Here is a 21172-nt window from a genome sequence, read left to right as displayed (position 1 = left end):
GGTAAGGTTCAAATCAATTATCAGAAAAATACAAAGCGGCCAACTGAACTTGCCTCTAAGCTTGTGTTCAATAAGAAATAAATAAAATATAGGATTGACAAAAAATAAAGGACAAAAATAGCTTAGAGCCTGAGGTCTGTCACTAGCCTTCCACTTGCAATCAACACCTCTCTTTTCACACTGTCTCATCTTCACTAGCCTCCTTTTCATTAGTTAATGGAACTATAAAGGGACCACTACAGAAAAGGAAGAACTACAATGGCAAATTTTGTTCCACATATTATTCTTTTATTCAGTTCCCAAATTTAAAACTTTATAAATAAATGTGAAAGGATGATGGTTAAGCTTCATGTGCCCTATGCAGTTCTTGCATCTGTTATGTAACAAATTATCAAAGATACTGAACATTTAATCAGCATCTTAATATGGACTGAATTAAAAATCACCATTAAAATGAGGTAAAATTTGCAGGTTCAAAAAAATACTAGTATGTTGAACTAGTTTTAGTCAGAAACATAGTTACACTGAAACTTGTATCAAATTGGTTTTAGACATGCCTTAGATTTGTAGCTTCTTGAAAACTATATTGGGCTGTGGCATTTTCAAATGCAATTAACATTTTGCTTTTAAATAAAGATGTATACATTTTGTAAGTATTTAAAGAAATTCAGGGCAGATGTTATGGAATTAAGTGGGGTTAAACTGTTGCCAGCAATGTCAGCATCCCATATCAGACCATGGGCCTGAGTCCTGACTTCACTTCAGATCCAGCTTCCCACTAATGTGCCTGGAAAATCAACAGAAGATGGCCTAAGTGCTTAAGTTCCTAATACCCAAGTGGGAGACCAGAATGGAGTTTCAGATTTCTAACTTCAGTCTGGCCCAGTCATAGCTGTTGCAGCCATTTGAGGAGTGAACCAGCAGACAGAAGATTTCTGTTTCTCCCCCTCTCCTCCTCTATCACTCTGCTTTTCAAGTAAATAAATAAATCTTGTTTTACAAAGAACTGGCTGGCACTGTGGTATAGAGGGTTAAGCTTCTGTCTGCAGTGCCAGTATCCCATATGGATGCTGGTTCGAGTCCTGGCTGCTCCACTTCTGATCCAGAAGTACAAATCAGCTGGGAAAGCAACAGAGGGATGGCCCAAGTGCTTGGGCCCCTCAGCCCACGTGGTAGACCTGAAAGAAGCTCCTGGTTTGGGTCTGGCCCATCCCTGGCCATTGCAGCCATTTGGGGAATGAATCAGTGGATGGAAGATTTCTCTTTCTCACTCTCCATCTCTCTTTGTATTTCTGCCTTTCAAATAAATAAATAAATAAGTCTTTCAAAAAGAGAATGTTAAAAAAACAATCGTACTTTTTAAATAATTATTTAAATGAATTCATATTGTTTATAAATTCAAATCAGCCATTTTCCAATTTATACTAGTAAGCATTGTCATATTTTAATACTTCAAAATTGAATATATGGAAATTGTTCCCTCTAACATTTTTTAAAATTTTTTTTTATTTTTATTTATTTGAAAGACAGAGTTACAGAGAGGTAGAGACAGATAGAGAGATCTTCCATCTGCTGGTTCACTCCCCAGTTAGTCGCAAAGGCCAGAGCTGCACTGATCTGAAGCCAGGAGCTTCTTCCAGGTCTCCCACTTGGGTGCAGGGGCCCAAGGACTTGGGCCATCGTCTACTGCTACTCAGGCAATAGCAGAGAGCTGGATCGGAAGAGGAGCAGCCAAGACTAGAACCAGCACCAATCTGGGATGCCAGTACTTCAGGCCAGGACTTTAACCTGCTGCACCACAGCACTGGCCCCTCTTATATTTAATGGGCAACTCTGACCTATACTGATCATCAAACTTACTCTATGATATTCAGTAACACAAGGATAAGTTCCTGTTCTTATAAATACTATGTAAGCCATTTCCTTTTCTTCTAGAATTAAAATCATACTGCTATACTTCAAAACAAAACAAAAACAAACATCAGTTTGGATTTCTATTGAAAGAGCACTTAAAAATTAGATATCATAATAATGGATTCTTTGGTAACTTCAGTGTTCCAGTGAAATGTATCTACTCTAAAGAGAAATCTATGGTACATAATTTTAGTTAGGGATAGACAGATATTATAATTAGAACTCAAGTATAAAAATAACTCAGGGGCTGGTACTATGGTGTAGCAGGTAAAGCCGCCGTTTGCAGTGCCAGCATCCCATATGGGTGCTGGTTCATGTCCCGGCTGCTCCACTTCCAATCCATCTCTCTGCTATGGCTTGGGAAAGCAGTAGGAAATGGCCCCTGCACCCATGTGGGAGACCTGGAAGAAGATCCTGGCTCCTGACTTCGGATTGGCACAGCTCTGGTCATTGTAGCCAATTAGGGAATGAACCAGTGGGTCAAAGACCTCTCTCTCTCTTTCTCTCTCTGCCTCTGCTTCTGCCTCTCCTTCTCTCTCTGTGTAACTCTTTCAAATAAATAAACAAAACTTTAAAAAAAAAAAAAACTTCAAGATATACCAAGAAGTAACAAAAATGTATATGAGGAAATATTGATAACCGTCTTCAGAAGCTAACTAGAATGAAATGAGTTGTCAGTTATAGCTATAAAATATCTAATGAATTGAAAATACATACCCAACATACTGATATTTGCTTTCAGACTACTCGCAAAATATAGATTTAAGATTACCCTGTCATGAGATCCCATGATAAGATTCTTTAATTATCTTACCTAGTCTTATAAACAGTGCTCAGCAAACATTTATAGGCTTTAATTTATTCTGATACCTAGCCCAAGGCAGATTTATTTAAGTTCTCCTTTAGTGATGTTCTCATTTTTTATGCATGTGAAAACATATCTGATGGCCAGCGCCGCGGCTCAATTGACTAATCCTCTGCCTAGTGGCGCCAGCACACTGGGTTCTAGTCCCGGTCGGGCGCCAGGTTCTGTCCCGGTTGCCCCTCTTCCAGGCCAGCTCTCTGCTGTGGCCAGGGAGTGCAGTGGAGGATGGCCCAGGTGCTTGGGCCCTGCACCCCATGGGAGACCAGGAGAAGCACCTGGCTCCTGCCTTCAGATCAGCATGGTGCGCTGGCTGCAGCGCGCCGGCCGCGGTGGCCATTGGAGGGTGAACCAACGGCAAAGGAAGACCTTTCTCTCTGTCTCTCTCTCACTGTCCACTCTGTCAAAAAAAAAAAAAAAATACCTGCTAGCCATTCAAGTATTTTTTAAAATCTCTCCCTCCATAATATATAAGTATACTGGTATTAGAGTAGCATAATTAAAGCAATGATCTATTAATAAAAAGATAATACTCACCACAAGCTTTAGAAGCAGCAACACAAATTTCTTCTGCAACATACTCCCCCGTTGGGAAGATGAGATAATCTCCCTCAGCTTTCCCGAGTGAATGGTAAAGATACACCTGAAGGACTGGATCTATCTGTTTCACAGAATTAGGATTTCCAGGAATATCACCATTCTGATGCATAGGAGTTGTAGATGTTTCTTCCATTTCTGTCATTGTGAGACAAGCCATTCCCATGAAGAGTCTTTTTCAGAACATTTGCCTTTAAGAGAAAACAATGAAGTTAAAATCAAAGTGATACTGCTGAAGTATCCTTCATATACAAACAAGTTTTTTTGGTACTGGCATTGAGTTGTAATGGATTAAGCTCCACATGCAACACCGGAAATATATAGGCACCAGTTCAAGTCTCAGCTGCTCCACTTCTGATCAAGCTCCCTGCTAAAGCACCTGGGAAAGTAGCAGAAGATGGCCCAAGTCACTGGGACACTGCACCGCTGTGGGAGACCCAGATGAAGCTCCTGGCTTCAGCCTGGCCCAGCCCTACCATTGTGGCCATTTGAAGAGAGAACCAGCAGATGGAAGATTTCTCTCTCTCTCTTTCTCTCTCTCTTTCTCTCTCTCTCTCTCTCCTCCTCTCTCCCTCTTTTTCTCTACCTCTCTAACTCTGCCTTTCAAATAAATAAATATTTTTTTTTGAGAGGCAGAGTGGACAGTGAGAGAGACAGAGAGAAAGGTCTTCCTTTGCCGTTGGTTCACCCTCCAATGGCCGCCACGGTCGGCGCGCTGCAGCCAGTGCACCATGCTGATCTGAAGCCAGGAGCCAGGTGCTTTTCCTGGTCTGCCATGGGGTGCAGGGCCCAAGCACCTGGGCCATCCTCCACTGCACTCCCTGGCCACAGCAGAGAGCTGGCCTGGAAGAGGGGCAACTGGGACAGAATCCGGCGCCCCGACCGGGACTAGAACCTGGGGTGCCAACGCCACAGGCGGAGGATTAGCCAATTGAGCCGCGGCGCCGGCCAAAATAAATATTTTTTTAAAAAGGACTCTTATTAACATCAGTGATTCTATCAAATTCATTAACTAAACAAATAGTCTACTACACCATACAAAGCACAGTGCAAGAAATCAGATTATAAACTTTATGTGTGGGGCTGGCACTGTGGCACACAGGTTATTGCCCTGGCCTGAAGTGCCAGCATCACATATGGGCGCTGGTTCGAGTCCTGGCTGCTCCTCTTCCCATTCAGCTCTCTGCTATGGCCTGGGATAGCAGCAGAAGATGGCACAAGTCCTTGGGTCCCTGCACCCACATGGGAGACCTGGAAGAAGCTCCTGGCTCCTGACTTCGGATCAGCACCGCTCCAGCCATTGCAGCCATCTGGGGAGTGAGTCAGCAGATGGAAGACCTCTCTCTGTCTTTACCTCTCTCTGTAACTCTGTCCTCAAATAAAATAAAATAAATCTTTAAAATAAATAAAAAAACAAACTTTATGTGGATATCCCTGACCTGAGGAACCATAACATAATTATGTACCATTATCAAAACAATACACTGGGGCCGGCATTGTGGCACAGCGAGTTAAGCCACTGCTTGCAAGCCTGGCATCCCATATCCAAGTGCCAGTTAGAGTCTTGGTTGGTCCATTTCCAACCCAGCTCCCTGCCAATGCACCTAGGAAAGCAGCGGAAGATGGTCCAAGTGCTTGGGTCTCTGCCACCAACATGAGAGAACTAATGTTCTGGGCTCCTGGCTTCAGCCTGGACAAACCTCCCAGCTACAGCAGCCGTTTGAGGAGTGAACCAGCAAATGGAAGGAATCTACTTCTCTCTCTCTCTCTGCCTTTCAAATAAATAAGTCTTTTAAAAAAGAATCCACAAAGATTAGTTAACAACAATAGAAGAAGAGATCTCATGAAGCAACATGATCACTCAACAAATGAGTAATTCTAACAGTTGTTTATTGGTGTCTGGAGGAGGAAAACTATTTTAAGATGGGAATACTCTGATGAATTTTATTAGAAAATGTAAGATTTTTTAACTGACCTTGAAAAATGCAAAATCCTTGAAAAAATGGACTTAGATGAAGAGAGGAAGGACATTCTAGGAGAACAGGACAGCAATGAAGCATTAAAAGAAGTGAAATACATAACGTACTTGGGCTGAATTGAAGTATATGAAAAGTCATACCAGTGAAAAAAGATTCACAATACAGATGGATATTTGTGGCAAGATTCTATCTACCTACCTATTATACATTTTCCCCTTTCTTCCTGCCAAATTTTGTTAGAGACAGTTACATGTTCAACAAAAAACAACAAAACAGCTCTTCCCACAAATGGATAGCTACCTATGTGAATCAGTTTCAGCAAATGAAATTTAAGTGGAAGCCATGGAGTAGTTCTTTGAGGACTATCCTTAGAAGGAGGCTGACTATGCTGATTTGATCTGTTTGCTTTTTCCCCAGAGCAGTCACCTCAAAACCATGAGACAACCATGAAAGAAATGCCAAGAAAATAACAGCTGTAGCTTGCTTTAAGCAGCTGAATCAATGTCAAGAAACACCTACTGACCACCAGACATCTTGCTACTTGCAAATGAATGCCAATTATAGCTAACAGTATAAAATTCAGGAAGGAAAGAATTCAATGTTAGACCAAGGAATTTAAAGTCTACCCCATGGGAAATAAGCTAGAAAGGTGAATGGATGAACAGATAGAAAGCTACTACAATAGTTAGGCAACAGTAAGATCCTGAACCAAAATAGAAACAACTGGACAGTGAGAGGTGACACAAGGGTATTTCAAAAGATTAGTGGAAAAATGGAAACAAAAATGTATCTAGGTGCAAAACAAAATTTGAACTTTATACATAATTTTTTACATAATTTGCATTTTCCATGAACATTCTGAGGACCCTACATATGCATGGATTTTTTGTACCAAAATAAACTTATCTTTTATTTCACTTTCCATAAACTTTTTAAAGCCACCTTGTATAAAAGATACCTGGTGACTAAATGAATATGGAAGATCTCAGGGGAATGAAAAATACTGGGCAGATTTGAAACTTGGGAGAGCTATAATACCACTAAGAGAAATAAGGGAGTGAGAAGAGCAACTCCCCTTGATACAGGAAGGTGAAGAGAATAAGAACAACTATTTGATACATTTTCACTTAGGAATGGTAGTTGGGAAATTATCCCAGCTGGTCACTAACTTGTGAAACTGGTACTTGGAGAAAGTTCATGACGAGAGATGAAAATCTGGGGTCAGTGTTCTGGTGAAGCAGGGAAAGCAGCCACCTGCAATGCCAGCATCCCATATGGGCTCCAGTTTGAGGCCTGGCTGTTCAACTTCCAATTCAGCTCCCTGCTAATGTGCCTAGGAAAAGCAGCAGAGGATGGCCCAGGTGCTTGGGCCCCGCCACTCTTGTGAGAGACATGGAGGAAGCCCCTGGCTCCTGGCTTCAGCCAGTCCCAGTCCTGGCTGTTGAAACCATCTGGTAAGTGAACCAGTGGATAGAAAACCTCTCTCTGTCTCTCCCCCCTCTCTGCACTTTGGTTTTTAAATAAATAAATAAATCTTTAAAAAAAGAGAGTGAGATGAAAATTTGACAACTCTCTCCCTAGATGTAATTGTGAACAGAAGGAATGGATGGAAATAATATCAAATACACTCACATAGCATTTAGTATATGCCAAGCTCTCTTCTAAGTGCTACAGATACAAAGGAAGGAAAAATAACTATTAAGTGAATTACAACAAGTAACATAATCCTACATTCAACTATAAGGATCTTGTTCTATTAGAATTAATCTTTAGTTATTCAAATAATATCTTATAGAGCTTCCAGGGCAGAAAACAAAACAGGGGCTGGCAATGCAACACAGCAGGTTAAACTACAACAGGCAACACTGGCATCCCATAAAGGAGTGCCAGATGGAGTCCCAGCTGCTCCACTTTTAATGCAGCTACCTGTTAATACACCTAGGAAAGCAGCAGAAGACGGCCCTAGTACTTGGGCCCCTACCACCTACATGTGAGACTCAGAGGGAATTCCTGGCTCCTGGCTTTGGCTTGCTTGGTTCAGCCCCAGCTGTTACGGCCATTTGGGGAGTGAAATGGAGGATCCTCCCCCAGCTCCACTCTGTGACTCTACCTTTTTGAGAATTTAATATTTAAAAAAAAAAAACTTTGTGTCATAAAAAATAAATAAAAAAAAAACCAAAACTGGTAATTGTTAAAACAAACAAAACTGCAAGAATTTTGGAATTCACTAACAATTGGAAATACAACTTTTAAAAACTTATTTCTGCAAAAATACCTAAGTTTTAAAATGTTTCTCATAATCTATTACACTATCATTTTTTGTTCATTAGAGTCAAATGCAGCAAAATCAGTTCTACGGGGAAACTTCATGGCAATAAATACCTATATTAAAAAAGAAAGATCATAAACATTACTCTTCAGGAGGCACAGGGTGGCCTCTAGGATGCCAGTAATATTCTATTTATTGATCTAAGTAGTTGTTATTACAGTATTGCTCATGTTATGAAAATTCACCAAGCTATGCACTTAAGAATATGTTATATTTCAATTAAAGGTTTACTTAAATTTTTAAATTTTATATGTAGTAAATTCATGTTTCAAAAAATTTTTTAAAGATGTATTTATTTGAAAGGCAGAGTTACAGAGAGGTAGAAGCAGAGAGAGAGAGATCTTCCATCTGCTGCTTCACTCCTCAACTGGCTGCAATGGCTGGAGCTGGGCCCATCTGAAGCCAGGAGCCAGGAGGTTCTTCCAGGTCTCCCACATGGGTGCAGGGGCCCAAGGACTTGGGCCATCTACTGGTTTCCCAGGCCACAGCAGAGAGCTGGATCAGAAGTGGAGCAGCTGGGACTTGAACTGGCACCCATATGGGATGCCGGCACTGCAGGAGGCAGCTTTACTTGCTATGCCACGAGGCCAGCCCCCATGTTTCAATTTTTAATTGTGTTAACTTTATTAGAACTCGATTTCTTCAAGTATGTTGAAATCTGGTTTGCAGGTTCTTTTCACCATTCCACACATTCCCTCATCCCCAACATACAAACACACTCTGTAGTCACACCTACCACCACCACCACAGTCTGACAATTTGTGGTTGCTTCCAACTAGCCTGTCTGGCTATGTATAAGTAAGCACAGCACCAGGTCTCACAATAGAAGGTTAAAATTTCTGCCCTGAAGGTCTCAGATATGATGCAGACCCACTAATAATGCTGAAAATAGTTGCTTTATATTGTTGCAAAATCTGCATCATCTCACCACCCTAATCCTGAAAATTACCCCAAACTATAGCAGGCAATATTTGAGAAGAGATTCCCTTCCTGATAGCCTATTTAAGGGAATTGATGGCTAGCAGTTAAAACAGTAGTGACCTGCCTCTATGTCCATGTTATACCACAACTGCCAAACTCCTTGTCTCAAAGTACCTGTTTTTACACAAGGAACCCAGCAACCACAGGCTTTAATCCCTCTCATTATTTTGCATTTATACTGCCTAAGTATACGCAGCTTGATCCACTGTTGTGCAGGATATATACTTTTTGGTTTCCCTTTTTTATATTTGAATATGACACATTATATATTTAGGACAGAAAGGAGATCACACTGCCTTAAATATATATACAAACTCAGAACTCTACAGTCACTCAAAAGATGTTTGCTTAATTAAATTATACTCACTATTTTAGAAAATCCACTGATTCTTTTCGACATAGAATCAAAGGCATAAGTGACTTAAGTTGGCCTTTTTCTATAAGTGCACAAAAAAAAAAAAAGTATATGATGATTACGACCACAGTTGTTGATATTGGTATCACTGCTTTGACTTGTGCTAAGGTACCTGTGGTTTTACTTACTAGTATTTTTTACACCTCCTATGGAATATGTAAACACAGTGAAAGACTTTTTTTTTTTTTTTGACAGACAGAGTGGACAATAAGAGAGAGACAGAGAGAAAGATCTTCCTTTTCCATTGGTTCACCCCACAATGGCCGCTGCGGCCGGTGCACCGTGCTGATCCAAAGCCAGGAGCCAGGTGCTTCTCCTGGACCCCCATGCGGGTGCAGGGCCCAAGCACTAGAGCCACAGCAGAGAGCTGGACTGGAAGAGGAGCAACCGGGACAGAATCCAGCACCCCGATCGGGACTAGAACCCAGGGTGCCGGTGCCGCAGGCGGAGGATTAGCTTAGTGAGCCTCGGCACCAGCCAGTGAAAGACATTTAAGAATCATAGTAATTTATATCTCAGCATTGTTATAAAATTCATTTTAATTTTACTTGAATGATTTTTGAGGACCCCCAGTAATTGCCAGAGGCCACACTTTGCATCTGCAATTCTACTCCTAGTTACACACCCTACAGAAACTCATGCATATGTATACCAATTATATGTTACAATATTCATGTGCCTCAGTTTCCAATGGCAAAAGAAAAACTGGAGGGGCCAGCGCCAGCATCCCATATGGGCGCTGTTCAAGGCCCAGCTGCTCCATTTCCAATCTAGCTCCCTGCTGACAGCCTGAGAGAGCAATGAAAAATGGCCCAAGTGTTTAGGCCCTGCACCCACATAGGTGACCTGGAGGAACTTCCTGGCTTCTGGCTTTGAATTGACCCAGTTCCAGCCATGGTGATCATTTGGGGAGTGAACCAGTGGTTGGAAGACCTCTCTCTCTCTGTCTCCCCCCCCCTCTCTGTAACTCTGCCTCTCAAATAAATAAATCTTTTAAAAAGAAAATTGAAAAGAAAAAAAACTGAAAATAACCCAAATTATCAGGAAAATGGGCAAATACTTTGATACATTTGCACTACACAGTATGCTCCTCAATTGCTGAAATAAATGAACTACAGTTTTATGCAACGTAGATAAATCTCAGAAATACAAAATTGTAAAAACCATGTATTTTAGAAGACCATAAACAGTAAAATAAGAATTGTTAAAAATCCAAAGACAAGCAAAACTGAATAGTATATTGTTTAGGTTTGTACATCTGTTACACAAACAAAAAAATCAAGAGCAAAGAAATGTTAAACCCAGAATACAGTGGTTACCTCTATGAGATAAGCAGGAGATAATTAGGAGTAAACACATATGGACCTGTGAATTACTGGTCATGTTTTGGTTCTTGAAATGGTTAGTAGTTGCACAAATGTTTAATAAACTGTTCTTTGAAATTAATATGCAAGTTAGATCTATTCTGTTTTTATAGGATTTTTGTTCTCCGTAAGTACAATGAAATGTGTTAACTTTTAACTGTACTCAATGAGTTTGGACAATGTATCTATGAAGCCCACAGCCCTGTAGAAATTATCTTCATACCAGAAGGTATTCTCATGTTCCTTCTCCAACAACCCCTGCTCCTACTACCCATGCAGCTACTACTGTATTGATTCTTTTTTTTTTTTTTTTTTTTCCACAGGCAGAGTGGATAGTGAGAGAGAGAGACAAAGACAAAGGTCTTCCTTTGCCATTGGTTCACCCTCCAATGGCCGTCGCGGCCGGCGCGCTGCGGCCGGCGCACCGCACTGAGCGCACCGCACTGATCCGATGGCAGGAGACAGGTACTTATCCTGGTCTCCCATGGAGTGCAGGGCCCAAGCACTTGGGCCATCCTCCACTGCACTCCCTGGCCACAGTAGAGAGCTGGCCTGGAAGAGGGGCAACTGGGACAGAATCCGGTGCCCCAACCGGGACTAGAACCCTGTGTGCCGGCGCCGCTCGGCGGAGGATTAGCCTGTTGAGCCGCGGTACCGGCCCCTGTATTGATTCTTTACCACCATTAGTTAAATTATTTTTTTTAATAACTGGCTGTCTTACACCACTAGAATAAACATTTTTTGAAGGTAGAAATCTAGATTTCTTATTCATTAGTACACTATTAATACGTAGAATAAGTTTTAGCACATGGAACATGTTGAATAAATGAAAAGAAAGAGTTATAATGAGGTTAATTAAACTGTACATATAAACTGGAAAAAGAGAACTTCAAATACAACATTCCAAGAGTTAATATTTTCAAAATTCATTCATATACAATGGAATTTTAATTGATCATCAGATCAATAAATATCCACAATGATGTATCAGATCAGAAAAATACTAATCTTAGGGAGACAAAAGACCTAAAAATAATTTTCAATCCTTTCTTATTGCAACTAATTATATGACAAAACTCAGCTTCCTCAATAATTAATTGCTACCAAAGTGACTGTTAAAAATAAGTTTCACAAAATTACAAAACAAGCTAGACCTTAAAAGGAAAAACAGAATTTAGACTATAACAAACAGGACATTCTTGGCAGGGAGAAAGGCATTAAAAAATATGGAAGGAAGAATGCACACAGCATGTTCCTGGAACAAAGCATAGACAAGTCTGGCTGGAATGGCAGGTTCAGATAGACCAATGTTTCTTAACTTTTCTACAGAAATGCCCTAAATGACAGTGCAGTTATCTCTAAGGGTCAAAAATATAAAATACACATGAAATCTTACATTTACCTTTAATATCCATGTGAATGTGTGTAGTACTCCAAAATAGAGCCATTTTTGTTTATTTTAAAAATATGCCAAATGTTCATATTCCACATAGATATATTATATTTTTCCTGCAGTTACTTATATCTTAATCTTGGTAAACATAAATACAAGTAAAGTAAAACATAAAAGGAGTTTGTGTTACCATCTGCTTTAAAGAGCATTCATACTTTTTAAATGTACTTGTATCACAAAAGATAAAGTTATTGGGGAAAAAAGTGCTTTGGAATATTTTTTTACTGAGCAAGCAAAAAAGAATATGAATTGAAGGGAACTATTAAAAGCATGTATACTTTGAGATAATAAAAGATTTGATCTTTTATTCTTCCTTTTTTTTTTTTCTTTTTGGACAGGCAGAGTGGACAGTGAGAGCGAGAGACAGAGAGAAAGGTCTTTTTTCCGTTGGTTCACCCCTCCAATGGCCACAGCGGCCAGCATGCTGCGGCCAGCGCACTGCACTGATCTGAAGCCAGGAGCCAGGTGCTTATCCTGGTCTCCCATGGGGTGCAGGGCCCAAGCACTTGGGCCATCCTCCTCTGCCTTCCCGGGCCACAGCAGAGAGCTGGACTGGAAGAGGAGCAACCAGGACAGAATCCGGCACCCCAACCAGGACTAGAACCCGATGTGCTGGCACCACAGGTAGAGGATTAGCCTACTGAGCCACGGCGCCAGCCTATTCTTCCCTTTTTTAACACCCTATATCCAATCTATCAGTACATACTGACAGTCTTACTTCCAAACTATATTTCAAACCTATTCACTTTTCTCATCTCCACATCTGTCACTATAAACTAAGTAGCTATCCTTTCTCTCAACTGCTGCAAAATCCTATTTTCCCTAAGTCCATTTTGCTTTGCAACAACCCAATCTCCACAAGAGAGAAACAGTAGCATTTTTAAAATGTGACTAAAATCCTATTCTAAAAATCCTCTCAAAATTCTCTAGTGGCTTTACTATTACACTCTGAATAGAATTCTAAGAGTTTTTATAATCTATCTGCTGCCTACCTTGTCAGCATTATCACACATCTCTTATTTGCTCCAACCACGATTCAATTATAGGCTTTTATAATTTATAATTCAAAAAAGGAGCTCATGGGTTAGGTAAGAAGTTAAAAAAAATTAGCCTATGTGTTTTTGAGAAAAGGCCTGAAGACCACTGCCTTCTGTAGAAGTTCCTGAAGGCCGGCGCCACGGCTCAGTAGGCTAATCCTCCACCTTGTGGCACTGGCACAGCGGGTTCTAGTCCCGGTCGGGGCGCCGGATTCTGTCCTGGTTGCCCCTCTTCCAGGCCAGCTCTCTGCTGTGGCCAGGGAGTGCAGTGGAGGATGGCCCAAGTCCTTGGGCCCTGCACCCCATGGGAGACCAGGAGAAGTACCTGGCTCCTGCCATCAGATCAGCGTGATGTGCTGGCTGCAGCGCGCAGGCCACGGCGGCCATTGGAGGGTGAACCAATGGCAAAGGAAGACCTTTTTCTCTGTCTCTCTCTCTCACTGTCCACTCCGCCTGTAAAAAAAAAAAAAAAAAAAAAAAAAAAGTTCCTGAAGCCCAGCATTTTGCACTTCAAAGTCCTGCCCAGACCACCTTCCAGGTGGTCCTAGCCCTTCCCCACCAAGGCAAACTCCCAGAATTCTCTCTCCTCAGGACCAAATGGGTTATCTGACCTGATAACATGAGGCGATAAAACCTTCACAGATATCCTAAGGGAAGACCCTCTACTCTGCCTGGTGCCAGGAAATCTGGGGAGGAATTTGCTAATTTTCACCCAACAAACACTTCCACTAGGACTCCACATCCATTGTCCTGGAGGAGGCAGAAGGTGGGTAAACAGACTCCCTTAAAAACTGGGAGTCTAAACAAAGACTACAGGTTCAGTCCTCTGCTTTGTGCTGATCCTTCATTCAACAATGTAACCTCACTCTCCCCCAGTCCCAGAGACTGGGCAATCTCTTCCTATCCCTTCAGTTCTGATGGATGCCCTATCCCCAATAAAATCTTTGCATTTCACTATCTCTTGCCTGAATTTTTTCTTGCATGGAGACAAGAACCCCACAGCTTCCATAGCCTTTTCTCTGATGACATCTTCTCCAAAAATCTATTCTTTGCAGCCAGAAAATTCTGGAGATACAGATCTTACTTGGTATTTAATGAATGAATGGTATACTCATGAAAATAACAAAATAACACAGTACAATTAAATTTGGTCCGCAGAAAACTCAAAAGATAGGGTATTGAGATCAAGAGGCTTAACTGCAATGAGAAGTTTAGAATAATCATGAAAGGCACTAGCAAAGAAACAGATGCCGGCACTGGAAAAAATCTAACCCTTAAAAGAGAAACACACCAAATGAGGTCCACATTAACCTTCAACTCCACAGTCTATTCATTATAAAGGCTAAGGTCATTGTACAGGCTAAGGGCTGAGGAAAACAGAGCTCTTGTGAAAAGTTTCAGGCTTACTGGGACGAAGAACCAAGAATGAAGTACAAGGGCCAGAATTGAGGCACACTGGGCAAAGCAAGCATCTCATATGTACACTGATTTAATATGCAAACTGATTTTAAGTCCCAGCTGCTCCACTTCCAATATAGCTCCTTGTTAATGGCCTTGGAAAGGAGCAGAAGATGGCCCAAGTGCATGGGTCCCTGCACCCACGTTGTTACAGAAACCTGGGGAGAGAAGACTCCCTCTGTTCAAACAGGCACCAGAAACAGTAGAGGATCAAAGCAGTTTATTATGCCAGCAGGCTCAGCTGGAATCATTTCCTGAGAACTGAGGAACAATCCCAAGTTTCTTAAAATATTTATAGGTTCATCAGTGTCATACCTTAGCTGTTACAGTGTTAGTGGGTTTAAGCTGCAGCCTACATGACTTAGGACCACATTTCCAATGGTTGGTGTTAGGAAATTGGCACAGTTTTATCTATGGCATGATCTGCACCTTGATTTACATCCTAGGATCCAGCCCCCACCGCCATTGCTGAAAACCAGGTGGCCACATGGCCCAACCTCTGTGGTCAAGCTCCACCCCCATTCTAATGGGATTCACTGCTCCTGCTTCCCTGCCCGCCCTCAGGCAAAATTTTAAAAGGGCCTGTTCCTGAACAGGTGGCTCTCTTGGCTCCTCCCTCTTGACTCTGCTCTCCTACTCTCTTGGCTCCTCTCTGCTCTCCTCTTCTCCTCTCTTCTCTATGCTCTATCTTCTCTCCTCACTAGCTCTTCTCCTCTGTCTCTCTCTCTCTCTTATACTCTCTTTCTCTCATCCTTCTTCGTCCCTCCCCTCCAGTCTGCTGGGTTTTCCCCAATAAACCCTCTCCCTTACTCCAGTGTTCGGTGTGTTCTGTGATGGTATAACAACTGGTGCGTCCAATATGTTTTTGGAAGAGATACCAGGGACAGATTTATTAGGACAGATTTATGACTGGAGTTTACAGAAGCAGAGCTTAGGACTTCTTCCCTCCCTAGACAAGATCCCAGTGGGCAGCTGCTTCACTAGTTAATTGCAAACAGTCACTTTTCAAGGTCTGTGTGGGAAGGAGTGGTCTGCTTTTCTTTCTTTGTCTCTGGTTGCAGCCTTATTTTCCTCTACAACGTGGGTGACCAAGAAGCTGTTCCTGGCTCCGGCCTGGCCCAGCCCTGCCCATTTCAGCCACCTGGAAAGTGAGTCAGCGGATAGGAGACTTCTCTCTTTGTCTTTCCCTCTCTATAATTATGCCTTTCAAATAAATAAAATAAATCTTAAAAAAAAAAGACAAAACACAGTGAAGTATGAAACTGATTGATAGAAAAGCTACAAACTGAGGCCAGAAATCTCAGAGCAAAAGGGTGTCAAGGGAGGCTGACCTCTGAGTTCCAATCCATGAGGTGAAAATCCAGGAAGTCCAGAGAGAGGCTATCACTAGAAATCTGAAAGATCTACGGCTGCTTGGTCCTGGGTAATCAGAGTCTGATGATAGAGGGAAGTGGTACAAACCTCAAGCTTTCCACTGAAACTCCAGAAAAGCCACACTTGAAGAGCAGGAACCATAGCTCATAACTAAGGGCAAAATTGAAATAGACCTATTCCAACAAAGCCTAAAAATAAAAAGCTACAGACCCCCTCCCAGTTGCTATCAAAGGGCCAGCTGGGAATTGACAGGCTGCTGCTAGCTTCAGAAATCCTTTTCCCACCTGAAATAACTAAGATAAAATCACCTTGAAATTATGATTTACTCTTCCTGCGTCATAAACTGTCTTAACTTGTAGGTGTAGGTGTGATCTGTTAATTACTGAGGGCCTAATATAACAGTGTGGCCCCTGAAACTGCCTTGTTACTGCCTTGCTAATTTAGAGTATAAAAGTAGAGAACGACAAAGGATTGGGACTTCTCTCAAGAGACAGGATTCTAGTCAAACGCGTTTGCATAAGTAAACCCTGTGCCTTTCCTGCCACTTGGTTTCTTTGGTCTCTTGTCCATAACAAAACCTCCACAGGATCAAGGTGATCTGCTAGTAACCTTAACTCTACCAGAACAAAAGTCAAACTTCAGGGGCTGGCAGGGTCACAAATCCACATTAGAGTGTCCTTTTGAAAACTGGCTGCTCCATATCTGATTCAGCTTCTTGCTAATGCAACTGGGAAGGCAACAGTTGATGACCCAAGTGCTTGGCCCTGCCACTCATGTGGAAGACCCCGATGGAGTTCCTAACTCCTGGCTGCAGCTTAGTCCATCCCTAGCAGCTGCAGCTATTTGGGGGAGTGGACCAGCAGATGGAAGATTTCTGTTTCTCGTCCTTCCTGTGACATCTTGCCTTAAAAATACATAAAACATTTTTTAAAAGTCAGTACTTCTGAAAAAAAAAATAAAATCTACCCAATCTCTACAATCCATCACCCCAGTGAATAATAATTAACTGAAACTTATCTAAAGATGAAAAATTGAGTTAAAAGAAAAACATATATTAAGTAAATGGATGCATAGTAGACTCAAATAGTGGAATTTATTTCAAACACTCTGCTTACTATGATATACATATAAAGAATCTATAGTAAAACATTAATATAATGCATGAAGTCATAGGAGCCATGTGTAGACTATAATATCAAGCAATCTGATACACGTGAATGGGGAAAAATATTTTAATACTGGCTGTATTTTTTCTAAATTTGTTTCAAACATCAAACCATGAATTTAAAGTTCATCTAACCCCAATAAATGTAAAACTATACCTAAACAGATTATAAGCAAACTCCTAAAAACAAGGACAAAGAGAAAATCCTAAAGTAACCATATACATAAGGAACAGAACTGACAACTCTTAAGAAACAATGGAGGGGGCGGAGCCAAGATGGCGGAATAGTGAGGATGTACACTGATAGTCCGGGAAAAGATAGGCTGATAAAAGAGGAATTACACTAATTACAGGGAAAGGCTGGGGAGGGGGGGTGGAAATGCAGAGGAAACCCTTCCGGATCTAGTGGATGTGACACAGACAACCAGCAGGGAGAGCAGGGATGCCGACAGCTCCAAGTCCACACATCAGCGCTGGAAGGGGAGGTGAGCTCAGTAACCCAAGACATTGACAGGGGAAACGGCAGGCGGCAGACAGAGCTTAGAGGGAACTGGGCTGGAGGCCCCGCTGGGAAAAGTTCACTAGACAGACTATAGGAGAGAAGAGAAGGAAAAAAAAAAAAAAAAGAAAGAAAGAAAAAAGGAAAAAAAGGGTGGGGGGGACTGGTACAGAGGACTTTCTCTCTCCGCCAACCTTGCAAAGGTGAGCAAGAGACAAAGAGCAGGCGCCATTCTGGATATGCGTAACAGGTGTGCAACCTCAGGACTTTGAGCAACCTCAGAGCTGTGCGTGACGTCAGAACTGTGCGCGACCTTAGAGCTGTGCGCGAACTCAGAGCTGTGCGCGAACTCAGAGCTCAGTGTGACAGACCTGCGCCTGTCCTAAGTCAAACAGAAAAACCTGACTCTGGGAGGGGGTGGGGGGGGTGAAATATCAGGAGGTTAGGATGTATGGAAAGGGTAGAGCTAATGAACTGAGCCAGGGGAAAAAAAGAGACAGTGGGTGAGAGAACTCATGGAGGTTACGTGAGTGTTTTCCAGAGATGCTAGGCAACCCGGTGGGAGACCACAGGAGAAATCAGGAGAAATCGAGCCCAAACTGAGGGCAGTACAGACTCTTTGGGTGGTCTGTGGGAAAAAGCAGATGAATGACATACACATAGAAGCCAGAGATCGGAAGCTAAATACCATCAATTCTGTTCAGCTGCGCAGTACTACTTCCCTCCTGAATAAAAGATAAATAAATAAATAAAGAGAGAGAGATTTAACATGCCTAACCTTTGTGTGTTACCTTTGGCACACCATTAACCCTGAAGAAATAAGCAAAGCTCTCTGGCCACACCCATCTCAAGCCTCCAAGACTCCTCCAACAGCAGACAGTCCACTTAACACAGACAAAGCATAAGAAAAAAAAAAAAAAAAGAAAAAAAAAACACCACAGTGAGGGAAGAAGAATTCACAATGCCAACCAACAAACACAAAAACCGAGGGAACAAGATCAACGATGACACTATGACGCCTCCAAATAAACAAAACACCCCAAGCCAAGATTATGAAGATGATAAGATAGAAGAAATGCAAGACACAGATTTCAAAAAATTTATGATAAGAAAATTTAGAAGCTTTCAAAAGGACATTCTTGAACTACAAAAATCCTTATTGGACAGGAAAGAAAATCTCTCGTGAAAATGAAATCTTAAGGAGGAATCAAAATGAATTGCAGAAACTACTAGAACAGGAAAGTGTGATAGTGAAGAGAAATCAAAATGAAATAAAGAACTCAATAGATCAAATGACAAACACATTAGAGAGTCTAAAAAGCAGAGTCAGTGAAACAGAAGAGAGAATACAGAGCACAGGAAAACATACAGTCAAACCAAAGAAAAGAAGAGGAAATTAGAAATCTAAAAAACATTGTTGGGAATATTCAGGATACTATTAAAAAAACCAACATTCGAGTTCTAGGAGTTCCTGAAGGCATGGAGAGAGAGAAAGGATTAGAAGGCCTTTTTAGTGAGATATTAGCAGAAAATTTCCCAGGTGTGGAGAAGGACAGAGACATCCTAGTACAGGAAGCTCAGAGAACCCCTAATAAACATGACCAAAAGAGATCCTCACCACGACACGTTGTAATTAAATTCACCACAGTGAAACATAAAGAAAAGATCCCAAAATGTGCAAGAGAGAAACGTCAGATTACTCTCAGAGGATCTCCAATCAGACTCACAGCAGACTTCTCATCAGAAACACTACAGGCTAGGAGGGAATGGCGAGACATAGCACAGGTGCTAAGAGAGAAAAACTGCCAGCCCAGAATATTATATCCTGTAAAGCTCTCATTTATGAATGAAGGTGAAATAAAGATCTTTCATAGCAAACAGAAATTGAAACAGTTCGCAGCCATTCGTCCGGCCCTGCAAAAGATGCTTAAAGATGTGTTACACTCAGAAACACAGAAACACGGCCATCAACATGAAAGAGGGTAGGAAGAAAACCTACCAGTAAAAGAGCATAGGATGCTCAAAGCATATACTAGAAAATATCTTTGGGAAAATGGCAGGGCAAAGTCACTACTTATCAATAGTCACATTGAACGTTAATGGCCTGAACTCTAAAGTTAAAAGATACAGATTGGCTGAATGGATTAAGGAACAAAACCCATCTATTTGCTGCCTACAAGAAACACATCTTTCTAACAAAGATGCATGCAGACTGAAAGTGAAAGGTTGGAAAAAGATATTCCATGCCAACAGAAACCAAAAAAAAGTAGGTGTAGCCATATTAATATCAGACAACATAAACTTTACCACAAAAACTGTTAAGAGAGACAAAGAGGGACACTATATAATGATTAAGGGTTCAATTCAACAGGAAGATGTAACTATTATAAATGTTTATGCACCTAATTACAAGGCAATGGTTTATTTAAAAGATTTCTTAAGGGACTTAAAGGGAGACTAAGATTCTAGTACAATAGTACTGGGGGACTTCAATACTCCACTCTCAGAAATAGATCAACAGGACAGAAGATCAACAAGGAAACAGCAGATTTAATCGACACTATTGCCCAAATGGATCTAACAAATATCTACAGAACTTTTCATCCTACACAGAAAGCATTTACATTCTTCTCAGCAGTGCATGGAATCTTCTCTAGGATTGACCACATACTAGGCCATAAAGCAAGTCTCAGCAAATTTAAAAGAATTAGAATCATACCATGCAGCTTCTCAGACCACAGTGGAATGAAGCTGGAAATTAGCAACTCAGGAAACCCTAGAGAGTATGTAAACACATGGAGACTGAACAACATGCTCCTGAAAGAACAATGGGTCATAGAAGAAATCAAAAGAGAAATCAAAAACTTTCTGGAAGTAAATTAGGATAACAACACAACATATCAAAACTTATGGGATACAGCAAAAGTAGTGTTAAAAGTTTATAGCAATAGGTGCCTACATCAAGAAACTGGAAAGGTACCAAATAAATGAGCTTTCAGCGCATCTCAAGGACCTAGAAAAACTTCAGCAAACCAGACCCAAATCTAGCAGAAGAAGAGAAATAATTAAAATCAGAGAAGAAATCAACAGGACTGTATCCAAAAAAAAAAAAAAAATTACAAAAAAAATCAGCCAAGCGAACAGCTGGTTTTTTGAAAAAATAAACAAAATTGACACCCCATTGGCCCAACTAACTAAAAAAAGAAAAGACCCAAATCAATAAAATCAGAGATGAAAAAGGAAATGTAACAACACACACCACAGAAATTAAAAGAATCATCAGAAATTACTACAAAGAGTTATATGCCAGCAAACAGGAAAATCTATCAGAAATGGATAGATACCTGGAAACATGCAACCTACCTAAATTGAACCAGGAAGACATAGAAAACCTAAACAGACCCATAACTGAGACAGAAATTGAAACACTAATAAAGGCACTCCCAACAAAGAAAAGCCCAGGACCAGATGGATTCACTGCTGAATTCTACCAGACATTCAAAGAAGAACTAATTCCATTTCTTCTCAAACTATTCAGAACAATTGAAAAAGATGGAACCGGGACAGAATCCGGCGCCCCGACCGGTACTAGAACCCAGTGTGCCGGCACCACAAGGCAGAGGATTAGCCTAGTGAGCCACAGCGCTGGCCAAGGTGTTTAAATTTTAACTGAAAAGTGATTCCTGTTAAATATAAGAGTGGGAATAAGAGAGGGAGGAGATGTACAATTTGGGACATGCTCAAT

The 21172-nt window shown here is 41.2% G+C and overlaps 1 protein-coding gene across 6 annotated transcripts in view; it reads right to left on the bottom strand.

The window, feature by feature from the left end:
* JAK2 (Janus kinase 2) overlaps positions 1-21172 on the bottom strand; it is a 133165-nt gene that overhangs the window by 77768 nt on the left and 34225 nt on the right. For all 6 annotated transcript variants that reach the window (XM_051846028.3, XM_070051600.2, XM_089299204.1 and 3 more), the window contains exon 3: positions 3314-3564. In XM_051846028.3, the coding sequence (XP_051701988.2) occupies positions 3314-3539 (226 nt within the window). In that variant the 5' untranslated portion in view covers positions 3540-3564. The remainder of the gene's footprint in view (positions 1-3313; positions 3565-21172) is intronic.

The sequence above is a fragment of the Oryctolagus cuniculus genome, chromosome 1, assembly GCF_051225735.1.
Source record: "Oryctolagus cuniculus isolate XC-2025 breed Fujian yellow rabbit chromosome 1, ASM5122573v1, whole genome shotgun sequence".
Taxonomy (NCBI): domain Eukaryota; kingdom Metazoa; phylum Chordata; class Mammalia; order Lagomorpha; family Leporidae; genus Oryctolagus; species Oryctolagus cuniculus.
Note: the sequence above shows the minus strand (reverse complement) of the source record. Positions and strands in the feature narration are given on the sequence as shown.